General features: G+C 43.4%; 3 protein-coding genes across 6 annotated transcripts in view; 2 read left to right on the top strand and 1 right to left on the bottom strand.

The window, feature by feature from the left end:
• arhgef10 (Rho guanine nucleotide exchange factor (GEF) 10) overlaps positions 1-5,245 on the top strand; it is a 39,655-nt gene extending 34,410 nt beyond the window's left edge. For all 3 annotated transcript variants that reach the window (XM_058615367.1, XM_058615366.1, XM_058615368.1), the window contains 2 exons: positions 3,099-3,221; positions 3,695-5,245. In XM_058615367.1, coding sequence (XP_058471350.1) covers positions 3,099-3,221; positions 3,695-4,197 — 626 coding nt within the window. In that variant the 3' untranslated portion in view covers positions 4,198-5,245. The remainder of the gene's footprint in view (positions 1-3,098; positions 3,222-3,694) is intronic.
• A 2,937-nt stretch (positions 5,246-8,182) lies between these two features.
• LOC131445152 (kelch repeat and BTB domain-containing protein 11) lies at positions 8,183-13,441 on the top strand. 2 transcript variants are annotated; one of them, XM_058616041.1, is made up of 2 exons: positions 8,183-8,738; positions 9,548-13,441. In XM_058616041.1, the coding sequence occupies exon 2, from the start codon at positions 9,624-9,626 to the stop codon at positions 11,427-11,429; it is 1,806 nt and encodes a 601-aa protein (XP_058472024.1). In that variant the 5' UTR covers positions 8,183-8,738; positions 9,548-9,623; the 3' UTR covers positions 11,430-13,441. The 2 variants fall into 2 exon arrangements, with proteins under 2 accessions (XP_058472024.1, XP_058472026.1); XM_058616043.1 differs by having other exon boundaries at positions 8,183-8,694.
• Positions 13,442-14,086: 645 nt separating this feature from the next.
• Positions 14,087-18,945, bottom strand: LOC131444966 (intraflagellar transport protein 140 homolog). Its single transcript, XM_058615702.1, has 14 exons — positions 18,825-18,945; positions 18,535-18,614; positions 18,240-18,417; positions 17,551-17,741; positions 17,375-17,470; positions 17,145-17,277; positions 16,269-16,412; positions 16,057-16,185; positions 15,448-15,630; positions 15,151-15,354; positions 14,867-15,079; positions 14,613-14,779; positions 14,386-14,527; positions 14,087-14,286 (listed from the first exon to the last, which is right to left on the bottom strand). The coding sequence occupies exons 2-14, from the start codon at positions 18,609-18,611 to the stop codon at positions 14,155-14,157; spliced, it is 1,989 nt and encodes a 662-aa protein (XP_058471685.1). The 5' UTR covers positions 18,612-18,614; positions 18,825-18,945; the 3' UTR covers positions 14,087-14,154.
• Positions 18,946-20,463: the final 1,518 nt, after the last annotated feature.

Here is a 20,463-nt window from a genome sequence, read left to right on the forward strand (position 1 = left end):
GTGTTGGAGGCAAAGAGTGAGCGCTAGAGCTTCCTGTCATGTGAAATGACATTATTTCAGACTCAATCCTCCCAGGAAGTTCACATTATTTGTGAAGTAATATTACATTACTCATCCTAATGTAATTGTGGCTCGTCGTCCAGAGAACAACACACAGTCAGGAAAAGAACACGGGGCGTTGTCCTCCAGAGTGAATGGTTCAGTGTTAAATGCAGGTGGAGTTATCCTTCTCATGTTCAAGCATGTTGGAGCAATTTCTGCTCACTATTCCTCTGTGGGCGACAGTAGTTCCTTATCCATCCCTGAGATCACAGCAGGGTTAATATCCTGTAATAACCGTCATTAACACAGTAATTCATAGCAGAGGTTTCTTATGATCACGCACGGTTCACATTTTAGAGTCATTCAGTGATATCAGTGGCTGGTTGAGTGATGTATACTCCCAAATCTCAATCTGTTTATCTTCCTCTGAGCCAGACGAATACAGATTAACTTATGCTGGATCATGGATTTAGTTTAAGCACCGGGGCGTGTTCCACTGAATCTGTTTTGCCGGGCAAGGAATCGACATCAGGACAAAAACAAAAAGCCATAACGTAGTCGTAAAATGCTCACGTTAAAGTTGAAAATCATTCGCTTCAAATGTGAATAAAAGAGTGACTATGTGAAAGGCAGACTGTGCTGTGATGACGTCTCAGAGAAGCTGAGGCTCGAGTCGGCCTTTTGTCTGCTGCGCTGTGACCTAAAAAGGCAGCGACGCGTGGTCTAATCAGCGGGAGTCGGTAAATAACACCTTCAGTTTTTGTTTGTTTTCTTTATTTGTGCGCTGTCATTTCCACCACTTGCACATTTCCTGACATATATACACAGAAAATAATTCCCTTGTTCCTGAATGATCTGAGCACCGACTCAACGAGGCGGCGCACTGTGGCTGAACTCCAGCTACTGTAAATCATATTTGACTGGAGTGTGAGTGTTACTACCGTATAAGTATATCTCAGTTATTCCATAATAACAGAAGTGTTATTTAAAATCAATACTTTTACAGTGAATTAATAAAAACTGTACTTTGTGGCGGTTTCTGGACCTGAGGAATAAACTCCCACAGTAAAACCTTGAACTTTGAATCGCAACAAAATGCTTTGAACGAGTTACTTTTAGTGATTTTATTTTGTTTTTTTCATGAACAATGAAACAATGTTATTATTATTTCTATTCTGTGTCCATCTTCTGAAAGTCAAGCAATACTATCAGACCTGACTGAGGGAGTGTTTGTGTGTAGAGCAGTAGAATTCACTTCTGAAGCTTTTTTTAAACGCTTTGTTGTGTTTTTATTGTGTTAGAAATTGTGTGCAGCTGAACTCATTTTAACAACAGTTTCAACACAATATAACGTGTGTTTCCTCATTTTGAACAGCTTAGACCAATGGATAGCAGTGTTGCTCGGTCAGCCGTGCTTAAATACGTCATTTCAACAAGGTACAGCAGACATTCAGTGTTGATTGATGATCTCCTTTGGCCCCTTTTTTTGAGGTTTGACGTTTCATTTTTTTAACGTCTGTCTCGGCAGATTTTTGATCGCTATTCTCCTCCTGGAATATATTGATTTATGATCCTTTGATGGCAAAGTGAAATGAAACGGCGAGCCGAGTCAACATTGCGTCGGCCGAGCGTCAGCGTGTTATCGTTGTCAGCGTGAGCGTGTTGACGCGCGGACTGAGCCGGAAGCTGCGAGTTTAGAAGTCAAATTAAGGTTTTTTTTGTGTTATTGAGTGGGAAAATGGACCTGATATAGAAAGAGATTATAATAACTTCCAGCTATAGAACTCATGAAGGCTCACATGGTGCTGATCTCAGTTATTTCACCATAATAATGTGTATTATTGTAACGTATGGGTATTTCGCTCCTCCCTCCTGCTGGTGGTTGTCAGGAATAAGTGCAGATCAAAGCGACGCCGCGACGCAGGATCAGGGCCGGCGTCGGGTCGTGTTGACGCTCACTCGGGGTTTATTTTACTTCACCCTCTGGGTGGGGAACTCCAAATATTATGAAAGGAGGAAGTCGAGCAAAGGCTGGCTGTGTGTGGACGCTCATTAGAAGCACATGTGGGCAAGATGCGGAGACGCGGCTTCCACTGTACCTGCCTGCCTGCCCATCTGGCAGGATTCCTGGAAGTGTGGCAGTACGACGGCATGTGTGTGTGTGTGTGTGTGTGTGTGTGTCCCAAGCAAGAGGTCAGTGCTGGAGAGGCTGGCAGTAATTTTTCCTTAAGCCCAAGAGGGTTTACTTTTGGGGAGGAAATTCAAGTCAAGCTGTTACAGCAGTAATGAGTCATGACAGTCTCGCCTCCCACATAGCAGCACTCAGAACGCTGTTTTTGCCAAATTCCAGATTCCGAATATAATCGTAAAAAAAAAAAATAAAAACGTCTGACAAGATATCGTCTCCTGCGTAGTTTATTCCTGACAAACCTCCCGTGTCGGGGGGGAGAGGTTCCAAATTCCATATAATAAGTCACCGAACACAGACAGTCTGGTTTTATTGCCTTAAAGGTGCTTTCAACTTCACAATAGCTGCTTTTAAAGTCTGAAGAGGCAGAAGGGAAGAGGGAAAGGTCACCGCAGATTGTTCTTTTGTAGTTTCCTGAATAGAGGCACAGACCCTCGTCTGATTACAACATCGGCTTACATAAGACTTCTGTGTTTGTTGGTTTGGCTCTAAGCGGACCGTAGTGAGCATTTGTATGAGTTCAGACGCTTCTGCTTTTCATCCGCACTCTTCTCCTCCACGTTGCCCTGGAGACAAATAACAGTTGAGCATCATCGCTGCAGAAATGCCCCTGCTTTTTTTTATACTGTACATCTCCTCCCTCCCACACACTACACTGTATTCAAGCCCAGTGAAGTGGCCCATTAGCGACGAGCGTCTCTGAGTTTCCACGGAGACTCGAGTACGAACAGTTCACGTCAGACACCGTCGATCACGGGGGGAGATGAAGGAGATGAAGGAGATGAAGGAGATGAAGGAGATTTCGGCCCCAAAACAAAATGAACTGTTGAAGAAATGTAACATGTTGGTGTTTTGTTTTCACGTGTAGGGAACCAGAGAGTGTCTGTGAGCAGTCTGCTGGTCTGTCACGGTCTTCTCCTGGTCGGGACCAACCTGGGGGTGACTGTGGCTCTCTCTGTCCCCAGACTGCAGGGGATCCCCAAAGTCACAGGTAACACTGACACAGTGGAAACGTCACTCACATTTGGACGAGCTATAGTAGTATAGTATTTTAGCCTCGTTAGCGTTGTCTGTCGTTTCCTGGAAGCTTTCAGACTAATCTTTATTGATGGTCTGCAGGGGCTGACACATACAGTATGAGGACTCAGGTCATGGGTCTACAATCGGACTATATAATGCCAGGTTTTGCTTTACTTTGCAGACAGTTAACTTGTACAGTGATAGCTGGAATTAGAGAAGAAGATTTCTAAAGTTGCAGAGTGTATGTCCAATTTAAGCCCCTTTTCCACTAGCGCTACTCGACTCGTACCTGGTACCTAGGAGCAAAAAAAGACTTTAAACTCATGCAGGCTTTACATCCTCACGCTCAATAGTTTAGTGAGGGTAAATTACAATATATAAAAACAACTCAGATGTTTAAATGAGTGATAAAGTGAGTGCTGATGTTCCTGTGTGTGTTGCCAGGTCGCGGCATGGTCTCCTTACACGCTCACAATGGAGCAGTCAAGTTCCTCACTGTCGCTGCAGCGGTGTGTAACCGCTCCTCCGGTCCGGCGTCCTCCTCCTCCACCGCCGCTGCCACCTCAGTCCAGCCCGCAGAGGCAGACGACGGGGAGAACGCTCCTTCAGCGCCGACTCCTCCTCAGGGGCGGGGCGTGTGGTTAGGGGAGGCGGGCTGCACCACCATGGCCCTCCAAGACTCTGTTTCCTCGTCGTCCTGCGGCTCCTTAGCGCCGTCCCAGGGCTCCCTGGAGCACGGGCCGGAGGACGGGGCGCTGTACGACGTGCTCCACGACCCCGCCCTCCAGCAGAGGGGCCGGCGCTCCAGCAAAGTGGACGTCAGCTCGCTGCTGGTGGTGTCGGGAGGTCTGGGCCATCGCAGGGTCAACAAGAAGACCAAGCAGTCCCGTCACGAGGACACCACATCCTCGATCATGATCTGGCAGATTCCCTTACTTAACATGTGACACCAAAATCCACCTGGATCGGGTTAGTGAAATAGAATTTTATCAGTTATAAGTTGGGCTGGGTATTGATAAAAAAATGTAAGGTGAAGTTTATTTATATAACACGTTTAATAAAAACAGCAGAAAGAAATCTTATATATTATAGTGAAATTGTTCAGTTTTAGCCGAGCCTGAACTTTCTGCTCTCACATTTATTCTGTGCACTGTCAAGTGTTTAAATACATCTTGTACGTCACTGTTAGATGACGTTAACTCCGTCGTAGGATGTCACATTTGTGATATGAGGTCATACGGGGGAAAGTCCAGCACCCAGACATCACCACAAAAGTATTGAAGTTTGATACCCAGCCCATGTTACAAGGGAAAAAAACTAAATCTATCTCTCTTTTTTTGTCAGTTTAAATAGAAAACCCGGTGTCACACAGACTTAAACCAAAAATAACTAATAATGTGTTATTTAAACGAGGACCACTTTATTTAAATCCATAAAACCACTCATTCATCATCTTCATCAAGGATGTTGTGTCATCGTCAAGGATATTTTTGCGCTGAAAAATAGTGAAAGTGTCTTTAACGCGTCTAATGTGTCATAACAGGTGAGCGACTCGCAGAGCAGTGTTTAAATCAGTGTTACAGAGACGTGGCGCTGACCTGCTTGAAAGACGGTAACGAGGCTCCGATAAAGCGTTTCTCGTGAAATCAGGATCGTCTGTCGAGGCTCACGACTGCTGCGTGTGTTACGTGCTAAGTCTTATTTTAAGGGGGGAAAAGGATGTTGTATCTATGACTGAATAAGTGTGAGGTCGGCTTGATGTGAATCCCTGGCTGGCCAGGTTTCTATTCATAAAGGGAAGACAGGGGGAGCTGCGATGACCACATGAGATTTTTATCTAATTCATCTTTGTTTCTTATGTAAAAAAAAAATAAGATAAAAAAAAAAGCTTTATACTTTTGTCTCAGTTTGTCTGTATGTCCGTTGTGTATATGACAAAATCCATAAACGTTGTTTTATTGAGCAAAATGTGTGAGTTTCTATGTCGTCACAAAAAACCATGATATGTAAAGGTATAGCCGGCAATTTCAAGGCAAAAAAAACAATAGTGGGAGATAAAGGAAGGAGGAAATGTGTGTCAGTGTGCCTGTTTTGTGCTTTGTGCGTTCCTCTGCGCTGCCGTCTCTGTGTGTAGCCGTCAGTACATGCAGGGACTAGCAATGTGCCTGAGGGGGCTGCAGGAGCGGAGCTCTGATACAGCTCTTCCGGGATTGTGCTGCATGTTTCTGCTGCTGCTGCTGAACAGAAAGGGTCATGATATTCTCTCTGACACCCACGCCCACTGTTGCACAACTGTGTTTCACTGCATTTAAAAAAAATACACGCTATGACTTCAGGTTTCTGAGTTTTTCCTCAGCTACAATCCACCGAGTATTCTCTACACTAATATATATATATATATATATAGATTTTTTTTACTAATACTGACTGACTTCAACCCGGAGATAATGTTTAACCCTTGTAACTAAATACTTGTCTTGTATTTATTAACTGAAGTGGAGCAGAAACTAACCCAGTTATTATCAGTGTGTCTGACTGGGTGTTGCCGTTGCTCACATATCGAGGCGGCTCAGTGATGGGAAGTCTTTTGTTTTCTCTCTGACCCTGAGGTTTCCATGGAGACGCACTCGCGTGGTGTGTGTGTGTGTGTGTGTGTGTCCTCAGCGAGTCTTTGTTCTCGGGAAACATCTACTATTAAAACCTCCCAGCTGAATCCTGTCGAAATCAAACGGCGCTGATAGCTGCGTGGTGTCCTTGCGGTGGCTTCCCCCTCTATTTCTATAAGTGGAGGTCAGTTGTTAAGACGTGCGGTCTGCAGACCCTGGATAAAAAATGTGTGCTCCTGCAGCTGCTGCCCTTCAAGGATGCGACTGTGTCACATGCTGAGTGTGTCAGTCTGTGTGTGTCTGTGTGTCACACATGCTCATTTAATCACTGTGTCGTACATTTCCACAGACAATGTTAAGATTACGTAAATGATACTAAATGAATCACATCAGTACATTTGGAAACACAGAAACACTGTTTCTGATGAGTTCAACTCAAGCATGTGTTGAATAAACCTGGTGTAATAGCCCTTTTTTATAGCAGCCATTTTGACATGATGAGCAAACACAGGTGTCGTCAATGACATTAATTGTGGTTCCACTCCATGTTTTAGAGAGTGCCGGTCCTGCTGTTATTCTAATACTGGGTATTTTAGCATGTAGAAGCACATTTTTGGTGAAAAAGTTCTGTTATTTAATTGCTGGTTAAATGATGAGTAAAAGTACTGGTCTAAAAATGTGCTCAAGTTAAAGTAAAAAAGTAGCTGGTTTGAAATGTACTCAGAGTAAAAGTTACTTAGTTACTTTTTTAACAAGGTCGTGCAAAAAGGACAAGGGGACACAAACTCATTGTGGAATCATTTTTAATTAAAGGCAAACTTTTACAAATTAAAGTGCCGACAAAATAAAATATGTAAACACATAATGCATCAGTCAAAATGGGTCAAAGGTCACAAATGCTTTAACTTTTTCACTCACTCAGGGACCTTAATTAGCACCTATTCTCCTGTCCTCATCGTTCACCTGTCCACATTGTTCACCTGTCCTCATCGTTCACCTGTCCTCATTGTTCACCTGTCCACATTGTTCACCTATGCTCATCATTCACCTGTCCTCATTGTTCTCCTGTCCTCATCGTTCACCTGTCCTCATTGTTCGCCTGTCTTCATCTTTCACCTGTCCTCATCGTTCACCTGTCCTCATCTTTCACCTGTCCTCATCGTTCACCTGTCCTCGTCGCTCACCTGTCCTCATCGTTCACCTGTCCTTATCTTTCACCTGTCCTCATCGTTCACCTGTCCTCATCACTCTCTTGTCCTCATAAATCACCTGTCGTCTCTTGTACTTGTGCTTGGATTCATAAGCACAAATGAAAGGGTGACTCATTATTCATGAGTGTTCTTATGCTTAGGATTACATGTTACATTCACAGTGTGTTTTAACGAGACTTCATCATTTCGTCACTTCTGCAGATGGTGATAATCTCATGCTAATGGAACACTTATTGATTTTTAAAGTGTTGTTAAAAGTGTTTTCAAGTGCTGCCGTATAAATTACCACAAGAGTGTACTTCATATCATTTTAGTACAATGTGCACCACAAGGCTGTAATTTATACAATTTATAGTTTAGCTTTCTCTGCCAGAGGAGGTTATGTTTACGCCAGGATAATGTCATTTTCTGGGGGTGTGGGTCAAGGGATCACTTATTACATTTTGGTGGTGAATATTTGATATTCCAAAGGAACCAGCTCAGATTATGATCTCACACCAACGTTTAACTGAATAATTTATCACGAATCCACTGCAGTGTGTGTGTACGTCTACTTGGACAAGTCCGACTTTAATCTCTAGAATTTTGATTATCTGACATTAATCTCAGAATTCTGACTTTTTTCTCAGAGTTCGGACTTTTAATGACTTTTATTTCAGAATTCTGACTTTTAATGACTTTTATTTCAGAATTCTGACTTTAATCTACCTTTGATCTCAAAATTCTGACTTTAATTCTACCTTTGATCTCAGAATTCGATTTTAATCTCGAATTGCTTTAATCTGACTTTGATCTCAGAATTCTGACTTTAATCTGACTTTAAATTCTGACTTTAATCTGCCTTTAATCTCAGAATTCCGATTAAATCGAAACTTTTCTGAGAATTCAGAATTTTCTCAGAATTTCCTTTTTTTTCTTTTCATGCGGGTTTTTGTGGCCCTAATTCTCTTCCGTAATAACGATTTTAATGTGTGTGTGTGTGTGTGTGTGTGTGTGAGGAGGACGTCGCATAGACACAAACCCCAGACACCCCGCCCCCCACCCCCACACTGTGGTACCCAGCAGCGCATGGAGGGATGATGCGTAAAGGAATGTCGCATCTCCTGGACGATGTGTGCGTCCAGCGTGCGCGCGACAGATGGGGCCGTGTGTGTGTTTGAGTGTAGGGTTAATGCCGACTGGAGGGGGCGTGGTTTAAGGTCAATAATATCCGCCTCGTTGTAGTGAACTGTAAAAGAGAGAGAGAGAGAGAGGGAGAGAGGGAGAGAGAAACCAGACAGCCACTGTCTGCGCTGTCCACGCTGGACAGCTCCACAGAAGGACGCTGGATGTGCGCACCGCAGGAGGAAATCACTTTTGGAGACGGCGGAGCCTGAAGGTGCTGCGACCTGAAGAGTGAGAGAGTGTGTGTGTGAGAGAGAGTGTGGACGTCCTCCTTCCTGCCGCCGCGCCCGTGGAAAGATCTCCCCACGAAGCGACGGTGCAGCGCAGCACAGTTCCTGACTCTCCGCGGTCGTGTGGGATAAAGCAGCGGGAGATTTTCAGCGGAGTTAAACCCACGCGAGCTTCTATCCACAGCCTGGCTGCTGAACCAGCGCTGACACCACCGCCTTTACATAACTGAGCTGTGAGGACACTGAGCTGCAGCCACACACACACACACACACACAGGTAGGTCACACTAAAGTCTCATTGCACAGAATTACTCATGTGCTGCAATTTCACAAACGTCATGTTCATTTATCATCGACTGTGTTCTTATCGATTAATCGTGTAATTGACACGCGCTGCACGCAAACGCCTTTTTTTATTTTCCTCCCTTCGTCTGTTAAGGATTAAATCTTCCATCCGCGCAACACGGTGTGCGCATGCGCTCTGAATGTCTCCACATTGCTACAAATAACGGAGATAATATTGATGTTTATAGTCTAGCGTGTAGTTTACAGCCTCAGAAAGCTGCACGTGGCATATTTGCTTCAGTTAATTCGATTTTTCTATTATTATATTATTATTATTATTACTTCATACAGATTATATGCCCAACAGACAGGCTCCAGAGTAAGAGCATAAATTACATGTAATCCACAACAAATGAACCCTCCATGTTTGGTTGACAGGTTCCCAGATTATGAAGAGGCGTTTCTTTCTCTGTGTGGATTATGAATCCATTGTCAGCACAAATACAGAAGAGAGTGTGACTCGTTCTCTTCTCACCTGTTTTTGAATTAGAAGTAGAAATAGTAGAAATAATAACACATGAAACCATAGATAGTGTATTTGTTTTGCAGCAGCAACTCTTAACAAACATTACACCAGAGAACAGCACCCAGGAAACCCCATCACATCAAGGGCTAATCTTTTCCTTTACATCTCCCAGTTTGCCTTTTTTTTAGAGAAATGGCGCCCCTCGGAGAACAAAGACGTCCCTGCAGGAGTAAAAGTTTGCTCATTTCTCCTCTTGTTTCCTCCTCCTCATGCAGGTGACGACACAGGAGTGCGGTCCCAAGCTTTTCCTCTCCTCTCCGCGGCATGATCACGGCGTGAGCGACGCCCAACATGGACGAAGGCTGCAGGCAGGGCAGAGGGACCTTCACCGTGGAGGCCGATGTCATCCTCCACACCGTGAACCCTGACCTCGTGTCGCCTGCCGACAGCGATGGGAGTTTATGTCCGGGATACGTTCAGGGATACAAGGATTTCAGTCCTGCTGCGGTGTTTGAGAAGGAGTACCTGTTGGATGGAAGACTGACGGAGAACAATCATATTGACCGTCAGAAAGGTAACGGTTCTGTGGATCTCCGTCCTCACGCTGACTCCACCGTGTCCAATCATGTGTCCGGCACCCAAAACTGTGCGAGTAGTGAAATCCATAACGGCGCCAGATCTAAAGCGCCTCACGGTGCAGAAGCTGAGTCGGTTTTGAAATCGAACCGCGACGCCGCTGCTGAAAATGCACAGGATGGAAAGGACCCGGATTTAGTCATTGAAGTTGGGGGACAGACGATCAGCGCTCACAAGTGTGTCCTGGCCGAGAAGAGCGACTACTTCAAGGCGCGGCTGTCGCGGGACATCCTGAAGGTGAAGGGCGTGAACTACAAGACGCTGTCCACGCTGATCGACTATGTTTACACCTCGCACATGAACGTAAGCAAGGACAACGTCGTGGACGTCATCATGGGAGCTAAGGTCCTTCAGATCCCCTGTGCCGTCCAAGCGGCCATGGACTCCATGTCGGAACAGATCACCGCGGAGAACTGCTTTGAGATTCTGACCATCGCCAAAAAGCAGCGACTCAGCGAACTGAAAGAGACGGCGTACGGCTTCATGAGCGACAACTTCCTGCAGGTCCTCAAAGACCCTGCGGTGTACGGCCGTCTGAACGGCTCGGAGCGGGATCTGATCCTGAAGAAGAGAATGGAGGGGAGGAAGACGCTGATGGTCGTGGAGACCAACGATGTGTTTGATCGAGTTGGGAGCCGGCCGCCGAGTCGCTGTGGCAGTCGAGCGCAGAGCCCCTCGTCGGCAGGATCTTTAGAGGAGAACCACATGATTTACCACTTTAATGAAGCCGCAAATGACTGGAGACCTTTGACGTCCATGCCTGAGGACATTACTGCTAAAGGCTGTGGCATCTGCACCATGTATAACTACCTTTTTGTGGCGGGGGGAATCAAGGGCTACGGGGACAAAGGCAAAGTCTCAGACCAGGTCTTCTGTTACAACCCTATAACCAACCGCTGGGCCGAGGTCAGACCTCTGAACCAGGCTCGTGCACAGCTCAAGCTCGTGTCCATGGATGGCTGCTTGTACGCCATTGGGGGGGAATGTTTGTTTACGGTGGAGAAATATGACCCGCGCATGGACCGCTGGACCGCCGTGGCCCCCTTGCCCAAAGGGGCCTTCGCCGTGGCCCACGAGGCCACCACCTGCAGCGGCGAGCTCTACGTGTCAGGGGGCTCCCTCTTCTATCGCCTGCTGAAGTACGACACCAAGAGGGACGAGTGGCAGGAGTGTCCCTACAACAACAGCAGGCGGAAGTCCAGTGACATGGTGGCGTTCAAGAGCTTCATCTACCGCTTCGACGTCAACCGCGACCAGGGCATCAACGTGTACAAGTACAACACCATCGTGAAAATGTGGCACGACTGCGCGTCGCAGCGGCTCGGGAGTCACCTGCCGTTCAGGTGCGCAGTCATCGGAAACTGCATCTACTGCGTGAACAAGTCCCAGACTCTTCAGTTTGTGGTGGAGGAGGAGAACGCCTACTTTGTCGAAGAGACACTGAGGGCACCTCTGGAGGCGAAGGGCCTCCTCTTCCCCTTTGTCCTCACTTTGCCGGAAAAGCCCGAAAAAGTGACATAGTGTGCGTGCGTGTGTTTGCGTGTAACACAGCGTGAATCTAGAATTGTTAGAAGACCTTATATACACTATTCAGTGTCGGCTTTCCCCTCTCCATGTGTCATTTGCCTGCTTGCAGTGGAATGTGTGTATCTGCATGGCAATTTTACAGGTTTACGCCTTAAAGGAAAAACTTTTGTGTGTGTGTGTGTTGAATGGAAGCAACTTTATTAGAACCTGACTGCAGAGACGATGACAGTAGATTATCTTGTGCATTTCTCGTGTTCACTTTAGTTTGGTGCAATTTACTGGTGCAAATGAACGTGATTTATAACATATTTGAACGAGCTTACCGTCCAGTTTGGTGACAGGAACAAGAGTCTTGTTGAAAGTCAGGTGGAGGCCGTTGCAGTGTGCTTTATGAATGATGTGACACAGGTTCTATGCAAAAGAAACTGAATCTATGAGAGAGTTTGCTGCTATGCTGTGCTATTTAAAGGCCCAGTATGCAATATTTGAGTCCCACTAGAGATCGTAGTTGAGCACAAATGTCAGACCACGTTCTATCTATATATCTGTCATCTCTCCTTGTTTAAAATCATGTTTTAGCCAAAGAATAAGCTCGCTTTTTTGGGGGGGGTAAAATCCAGAGAGTCACCTTCAGATGAAAGCTTTGAACTACTTCACTAACACGACACTGCAACATGCGAGGCTCGTTCGAGGTCACATTCGAGTAAAACTCATTAACCTATTTTCAAATACAGGGTGTCCATAAAGTCTCTTTAGAATTTAAAAAAAATGTAAAATACAATAGAATAAATCTGGTTAAGATATCTTATCAACTGCCTGCCTTGTAATACATTTTTAAAATTGTAAAGAGACTTTATGGACGCCCTGTACATCTGCTGGACGCCGAATGCTGAATGTTGCATACTGGTCCTTTAAAAGTAAATATGAGTGGATTTGACTGGATGGATTACAATGTCACAGTGACACGATTCCTCATACACTGATTGGATTCATTCTTGTGAACGATTGTTGCATTGCGATCAGTTTTCTGCTGTATCCGTCCTCTAAACTGCACAAATAATGTACCTCCAAGCATTTATGGAGAAACACAAATCAGAAACGTGAACGCAGGCGCAGAAAACGACGACTAAAAAAAAACTGACTGGTATTTGTTTACACAAAGAAGTCGGCTTATGAAAGTGGAAGACAAATGACCATGGGAAGGATTCTAAACCACATCGGGCCGATGGACCACTGAGGATCAGACGGACAATCCGACAAAGGTGACGTCACTGACCACAAAGACGGAAAAGACGTGATGCTGTGTGGACTGACGAGACTCAAAAGGGCTGCCCTGACATAGTGCCTATCCTCATGGAAAAATAAGTTCCTTGCACATTTGCCAAAGATGAATAAATATTCTGAGGCGATGAGAAACCTTTTGCAAACTTGCATCTAGCGTTAGTCCTCTCGACACATGCGTTGATTTTTATTTGCTGCTAACGGGCACTTTATGGAAGGTTTAGGACACCTCTTTCTGTCATTTTAGACAAACCGCAGCAGAACCCTGTTCACCTGAAGATCAGATCCGACCACTGTGCTGTGTTTCCTGGTCTTAAGACACTAATTAACGATATTTCACTTTCAGTAGTGTCCCTAAATGCCACTCTTTGCTTTGTTTGCAGTTGCATTAATATAGTCGGGGGAGTTTTGAACAAATACTTTTAATAATATTTGCAGAAGTGTATCGGTGTAGTCAGTGGGGCTCAGACAAAATGGATGTGGTTTTGATATTTTTGGCTGGCTGGCTGGCTGGCATCTGTACTTTTGTGACTTTTTTGTAAGGATTTGGTCATTTTGGATCTGCTGCTGCTGCTGTGATGGACAGTAAAGTGATGTAATGTCAATGGGGCTTCCTGTCTGTTCATGGCACATGGAGTGAGCTAATAAAATATGCTGTTGGATAATGTGTATCAGTCGGGATTAAGTGTTTCAAAATAAAATATGTTGTGGCTGGAAAAAAAAAATGAGACCTGGTCCTCTGAATATTCACGTGTACAGCAAAAATGATGACGTGCTGCCTTGGTTTGGTCAGTTGCTGCCATCTAGTGGGCACTGACGGTAACATCAAACTGCAGAAGATTCAATAACTGTTGAGCAGAGCTGGCCCAAGGCAGTGAACTAAGCAACTGCTTGGGGCCCCCAGATCACCAGGGGCCCACAAATAGTGTGTGGGACAAAAAACATACATATTTTACATATTAAACATATGTGTATTTATATATATATACATATACATATTTATATATATGTGTATGTATATATATATACATATATATGTATATATGTGTTTATATATGTTTATATATACATATAAATATGTATATATACATACCAAACATACATACTACATACATACTAAAGTTATTTTGTATTAACTGTAGTTGAATGTAGTGCACATTTATGTCATTTATGTGTGATTTTGCTGCCCTCTATTGTGTGGCACTGGTTTGGTGTAAATAACACAATTTATTTATAGTGCTACATTTGTATCAATAATAGTCAAGATCCCTAAACAGCAGATTGCATCAAACGGAGAACTCCGCCCTCACTTCTCCAAAACCAAAGTTTTACTCTGGCATATATTGTATATTGAACGTTGCAAAAAAAAAGAGTGTTTATGTTCATTTTATTAACTTAAATATAACATATTTGAGTCCTCCACTGAATCCTAGGTCCTTCACAATGTGCCGGGCGTCACGCCGATCTCTGCCATCCCTTTCTGCAAGGCCTTCAGACTCGCCTGGCTGATGTATTGCCTCACGTTGTGAGCTGGCAGCAGCTTGTGGAGCTCCTGCAGCTTACCAAAGGCCTAGACATGGAAGATAGAAGAAGACAAGAAGGTTCAGCCTCCAAGAACTCCCTTTAGAGGAGAGATTTCACCTGTCACAGGAAAAGAGACTAAAATTACCAACTGGACGTTGCCTTCTTGACAGTGGTGATCCACCAGGAAACCAAAGACGTCTCCAATTCTGACCGCTTTGTCTAACTGTGGCTCGTCCAGCAGAGCTTCACATATCTGCACAGCAAAGCCGGCGTTCTCTGCATACAACCTGCAGAAGAGAGGACAAGGTCCAAGATCACATGATCACAGCCAGAAAACAACAAGAAAGGTCAAAGTTTGAGTGAAGGGCTTACCTGCGTGCACGAACAAAAGTCTTGATCAGGGCAATCTTTTGCTTCAGGTCAGCCAGTCTCGCTTCCTGCTGTCCAGTTGAAGAGTCCTTTGCTTTTGAAAGACACTTGGCAGCTTCATTCAGAACATTTAGCGCCTCCTCATAGTTTTGGTTGTCGTTAATCTCCACCTTAACAAGGGGTAACAGAAAAAAAGCATCTTTCATGTGCCCAAAATGTATTACTGCAGCGTAAATGAGCAGATTCCTGTTCCACACCTGAGCCCAGACTTCATAGAAGCCAGCCAGCAGGTCCAGCGCCCGCCCTTTCGTGTAGAAATCAACGATGGTCTTGAAGATCTCTCGATTTTTTTGCCAGTCCAGAGACTGCAGGTAGTTTGCGGCCATGATGAAAAGCTCTTTCTTGCGACAGAAGTTGGCGTAGAATACGATTTTCTGCGTGTCGCCCGTCTTCAGGAGTGACCTCATGGCCTGGTGGAGTGAGATTTTCAGAGCCTCGTGGATCCATTATAGTGTTTCCCACCCACACACGACAATCTTACCTTAGACTTGTTGCCCGCTTGTGTGTATTTCTTTACAGCCAGGCCGTAATTGCCCTGCTGTCTGCAGCAGTCAGCGATCCTCTCCAGCACTTCTTTGTGGGCTTCTTCTGACAAGTCTTTTGAAGCGGTTGCACTCATTCTCTCCGCCAGCTCCTCTGTGATGGTCACGTTTTGTTTGACACACACCTTCAAGGCTTGATGGTACTGGGTACGCGAAACAAACAAAAAAATAAGACACACATTACTAGATGAGAAAGAGGTGCTAACTGGCAGTGATAATGTGACTCGATCAGGTACCTTCTTAGCGGCTATCAGCAGCTCCACGGCCTTCTCGTGCTGCGACTGTGTGATGAGGAAGTCGGCGCAGCGTGCCAGGAGAGCTGGGGACGCGTTCTCATCCAGATTCTCAGCGATCGACTGGAGCGTGGAGAACTGCTGGGTGGCGAAGGCCAACTCAAAAGCTTTGGAGGCACAACCAGCCTACATTTAAACATAAATATGCAACAGAAGTTCATTTTAACTTGGAATAGGGAGGTGATATTGGTATTTATATTGGCTATGATGTTTGGCTTGGAGACAGGAGCTGGAGGTGGCAGAGCTGAAGAAGCTGATATTTTTGTTGGGAGTGACCAGGATGGACAGGATTAGAAATGAGAAGAATTTGAGGGACAGGTAAGGTTGAGGTGGTTTGATCATGTGCAGAGGAGGGACAGTGATTGTTTTGAGCAAAGGATGCTGAAGATGGAGCTGCCGCGCAGGAGGAAAAGGAGGAAGATTCATGGATGTTATGAAGGAGGAGATGTTGGTGTAACAGAAAAGGGCGCAAGGGAGAGAGGACAAGATGGAGGCAGATGATCGGCTGTGGCAAACCCCTAAAGGTGAGAAGCCGAAAGAAGATGAACAAACCTTGAGGTAAAGCTCGACAGCTCGGTCCATGTGGATGTCTTTCTTTTTGTAGTAATTGGCAGCTTCCATCATGTCCTGCGGGTTACTGAGCAGAGCCGTGCTCATCAGCTGGTCGTCCAGACCGTTGTCCTGTTCACAGACGACGAGACAAGAGCATAAACACGGGTAACGTCTGTGTGTGTGTGCGTGCGTACACAGCAGCAGTGCCGTACCTGACAAAGTCGAATGGCGTTGTTGTAGGCCTGCGCTCTGATGTAGAAGTGGACGGCCTGTTTGACGTCCTTCTGCCGCTCAAAGTTCCTGGCCACGTAGAACGACGCTGCTCGGTCACCTGTGGTGTGAGCGATCTCAAATGCCTGTGAAAGACAGGAAGTGCCGTATAACTTCACCATACACTGACCGATTGCCTCGAAACTTCAGAGATGACACAAGCCCGGGGGCCACATGTGGCCCTCCAATCGATTACATGCGGCCCGCCCACCACTTTGCAAGGTGATGGAATAGAGACAGAATCTAAGACTAAATGTATTTGCCGGCAATATTTTTACAATAGTAATAAAACATTCGGTTGTAATCATTGCTTTATTAAATGTATTACACTCAACATGAAATTACATATATTTAAGCTGTTTTAATCGCAATTATCTTTGTCATTTTCAATTTAATTCTCTGTTTTTGTGCATTATGAATATGTTTTTATTGTGAATCACAAGCACTTTTACTTTGCAATTCTGTCTAATACCATAATGAATATCTTATATTGCCCACCGGCTACTAAATAGTTGTTTTTTCCACTTTTTTTCCTCTATGTGACTAGACTATATGCTCATTGGCCCCCAGGTGATTTGAGTTTGAATACAAACACATACTTATAGTATAGTGAGAATCAGCAGTTTCATAACTAATTACACATTAGATTGTGAAATTCTGTGACAACCAAAGATTTATTCAGAGTAGCTCAAATTATTTCCAGGATAAATGAAAGTGTATTAAAGAGAAAGGGAGATGATTAAATGATTCATTTAAAAACAGTTTCTGAAACAAATATATGTTTAAATAAAACAATACAACGGCTACATGACACTCACCTTCTGTGTGTTCCCCATGCAGCAGTAGAGTCGAACCAGGGAGACATAATCCTGGGCACATTCATAATAATGCAGTGCTGAGTCCATGTCTGACTGGCTCTCCAGGTACTGGGCCCACCACTTGTAGATGTCCCTGGTTTGGAAAATGTGAAAGGATTCATGCAACTTTATGTACACAAGAGTACGAGAATCATGTCATGTTCTCTCCTGAAGGCACATGTTAAACGTACTTGTCCTTCTTTTTGATGACGTAGCTCTCAAGAGATGACGCGTCATGCTGGAGCATTCTGGGAACTTCGGTCCTGTGTGTGTCTGATTTCTCATAACTGCAACAACAACAACAATAGAATGACAATTACCCAAGTACTGTATCTTGAATATAAATCCACACACTATTGAGACTCACTGTTCAATGGCCAGGGTCTTGTTACCCATGGACTCCAGGTGTTTGGCGTAATTGTAGTGTGTGGTGCTGAGGTGGATGTGGTCATGGGTTTCTGCCGTCTCTAAAGCTTTCTGCCATTCTCCCAAAGCCTGGTAGAAATAGATTAAGAGGTCGTAGCGTTGGCAGCTCCTGTACAGATTTTCGGCGTCCTCCTGTTGGACGACAGGAAAAGACGATGGAAAGGTTAATGTATGTTGATATGGAAAGTTCTGTCGTTGAGGGCGGTTTCACCCATTTTTTTCCTGTGTAGGGCTTTTATTTTCTTTGAAGGAAGTGAATTTGACGTTGACTTTTTGTCAATTTTATTCATTTTTTTCAATCTCAGCTTCCGCTTTTGTTGTAGGAATGAGGGAATGGATCTCGGATCCACTGTCGCATGATGATGGAATAACACATTTATGTAAAAAAACGACTACGGGGTGGGACGATACCGGTACTGATATCTCAAACTCTACTGATATTGATATCATAGTCCGATACAGTCCTTTTAGAGCATATATGAACGTATGAAGCTGTTAACGACAAAAAAAAAGAAGAAATAAATGACCCAAAAATGCTTTTGTGTATTTTTATTTACATTTTTACAGTCTGTGCCTATTGAAGCATGCAACATGTGTGATTTTTGGATTGTAAAGTATTGGATATCTCACACGCATGCCGAGGTGAACGGCCAACATTGCCACCTGGGCCTCTGGTTCTGGCTCGGCCTCGGCCTCCCTCAGTGCTTTTGCTGCTCTGGCATTTTTCATTTTCCCAAAGCACACACGTGCCGCGTCCATCCTGCAGGTCTTCACACACAACCGCGCCATGTTTTCCCATTCTGCTTTTCTACAGACGAAAAAAGATAAATGACATGTTCCTATAATAAGCAATCCTATTCATATTGCTTATTATGCTAATTAAATGTGAAATAAATGTGCCGTGTGCTGCCTCTAAATAACTCACCTGACATTTGATGAGTGCATGTCCTGCTTTTGTAGCGTTTCAAACTGAAGCTGGAAGTCATTGGCTTCAGAATCCATGATCTGTGGCATAGGAAGAAAATACTGTCACTATATAATATATATATATATATATATATATATATATATATATATATATGTATATATATATATATATATATATATATATATATATGTATATATATATATATATATAAGACACTTCTATTATGTTCCTGTGATGATCAGGCATTATTTGCACTTATAATAGAGACAGTGCAAGTTAATACTCACATTTTACAATTAATATGAATCCAACACAAAGCTAAATATAACATTTCATAATAATCCCAAAGGTTCCAAAAAAAGTACAGCTCCTTTATGAGGTTAAAGTTGTGGCTCTTGTGCGGTGTTGTCACACAAAGTCACTGACGAAAAGACTTCTGTCGTCTTTTTGAAAGAGGAAAGCGTGATGTCATCAGTGATGTCACTTTCAAACAGATGAAAGGCTGACTGATGATGTCACTCCTGATGATGACATCACGGCTCTGGCAGTGGCGTTCAAGCAGCAGATGAAGTTCAAATGTGTAAATAATTCAAATTCTTCTTTTTCTGTTTTAATAATTTTCTGCAAATAAGAAAATTCTTCCAAGCAACTTACAGAAAAGATTTGAGAAATGAGAAAGAAACCAAGAATCAGAAGGAGTTTGATGGAACAAAGTATCACAGTGTAGGGAGTAATAAGTAATTAGGATTCACATCTTGAATAAATACGATGTAATTTAGCTTTACTTATATTTTCATGCATTGTTTGTTTTTTATTCTCTTTATTTGGTATAAAAAAATTATAATTTATCAATTGCGCAGTGAATTTTTTTTTATTTCTGCTCATTTTCATTATTTTTGTTACTGCTATTTTTGTGAGAAATATTTTGTTTAAAATGTTTAATTTGACAAACAAACAAAACATGGAGGTGTTTCTCAAATAGTCAAAATATTCCAAAAAAAATACATTTTTTTAAATCTTATCAGAGGTCTGAATAAAAATTTATGAAATTCCCTCTGAAATGATTGTAATTTGGTGTAATCATGTCTCAACTGCTCCACCTTCCAGCCCAGTAGGCTGCAGCAATGCACCAACACGCTGGTTTGTCGACTGCTATTAAGAGCATTTTACATTTAAAATCCACGAAGAAGAAGAAGAGGCGGAAGTAAATGGAAACCATGCTGGGATTACAATCACTTTACATGGTGAGTTTACTGATTTAATTTTACTTTGTGGTCAAAGTGTTCACAGTTTTTCACTGACAAACTACATCATGCTGCAGTTTGTTAACGTTGTATTAGCTCTGCTTTCATTCAAACTTCTAGGTTATTTTATGTTTTATAAATCAGTTAAAAAAACAAAAAACTAAATAAAAATCAGTTAACATTAAGGTTTAATGCACTCATGGCAACCGTTGTTTGAAATAAGTCACATTAACTTGTTTTCTTTCCTCTACATTTCGAGGAATGTTAACTCTTTGACCTCACTTCATCTCAAAGCTAATGCTAATGCTAAAACCTATGCTAGGGCTCTCAAACGCAAACGACCCGGGAGCCACTTGAGCTTCAAATCAAACGTTTTTCCACAATATTCCATCAAATTAAAGCATTAATGATATTTTTTTTTACATCATTTCAAAATAAAAGTGTTTGTTTTGGTGAGTAAAGGTACACTACTTGGACAAAAGTAATTGGCCACACCTGTTTTAGTATTGAAATCAGGTGTTTTTAATCAGGCTTAATCAGCCTTTTAAGCCCCTTATCTCCAGTGAAGGACAAACTTAGTGCTAAGACATTCTGGACTATTCTGTGCTTTTATCTTTGTGACAACAGTTTAAGGACAACGTGAGTAAAAAGTAAAAATGCAGAAGCTGCAAAAAGAGGGACC

This window comes from Solea solea, chromosome 18 (genome assembly GCF_958295425.1).
Source record: "Solea solea chromosome 18, fSolSol10.1, whole genome shotgun sequence".
Classification (NCBI taxonomy): domain Eukaryota; kingdom Metazoa; phylum Chordata; class Actinopteri; order Pleuronectiformes; family Soleidae; genus Solea; species Solea solea.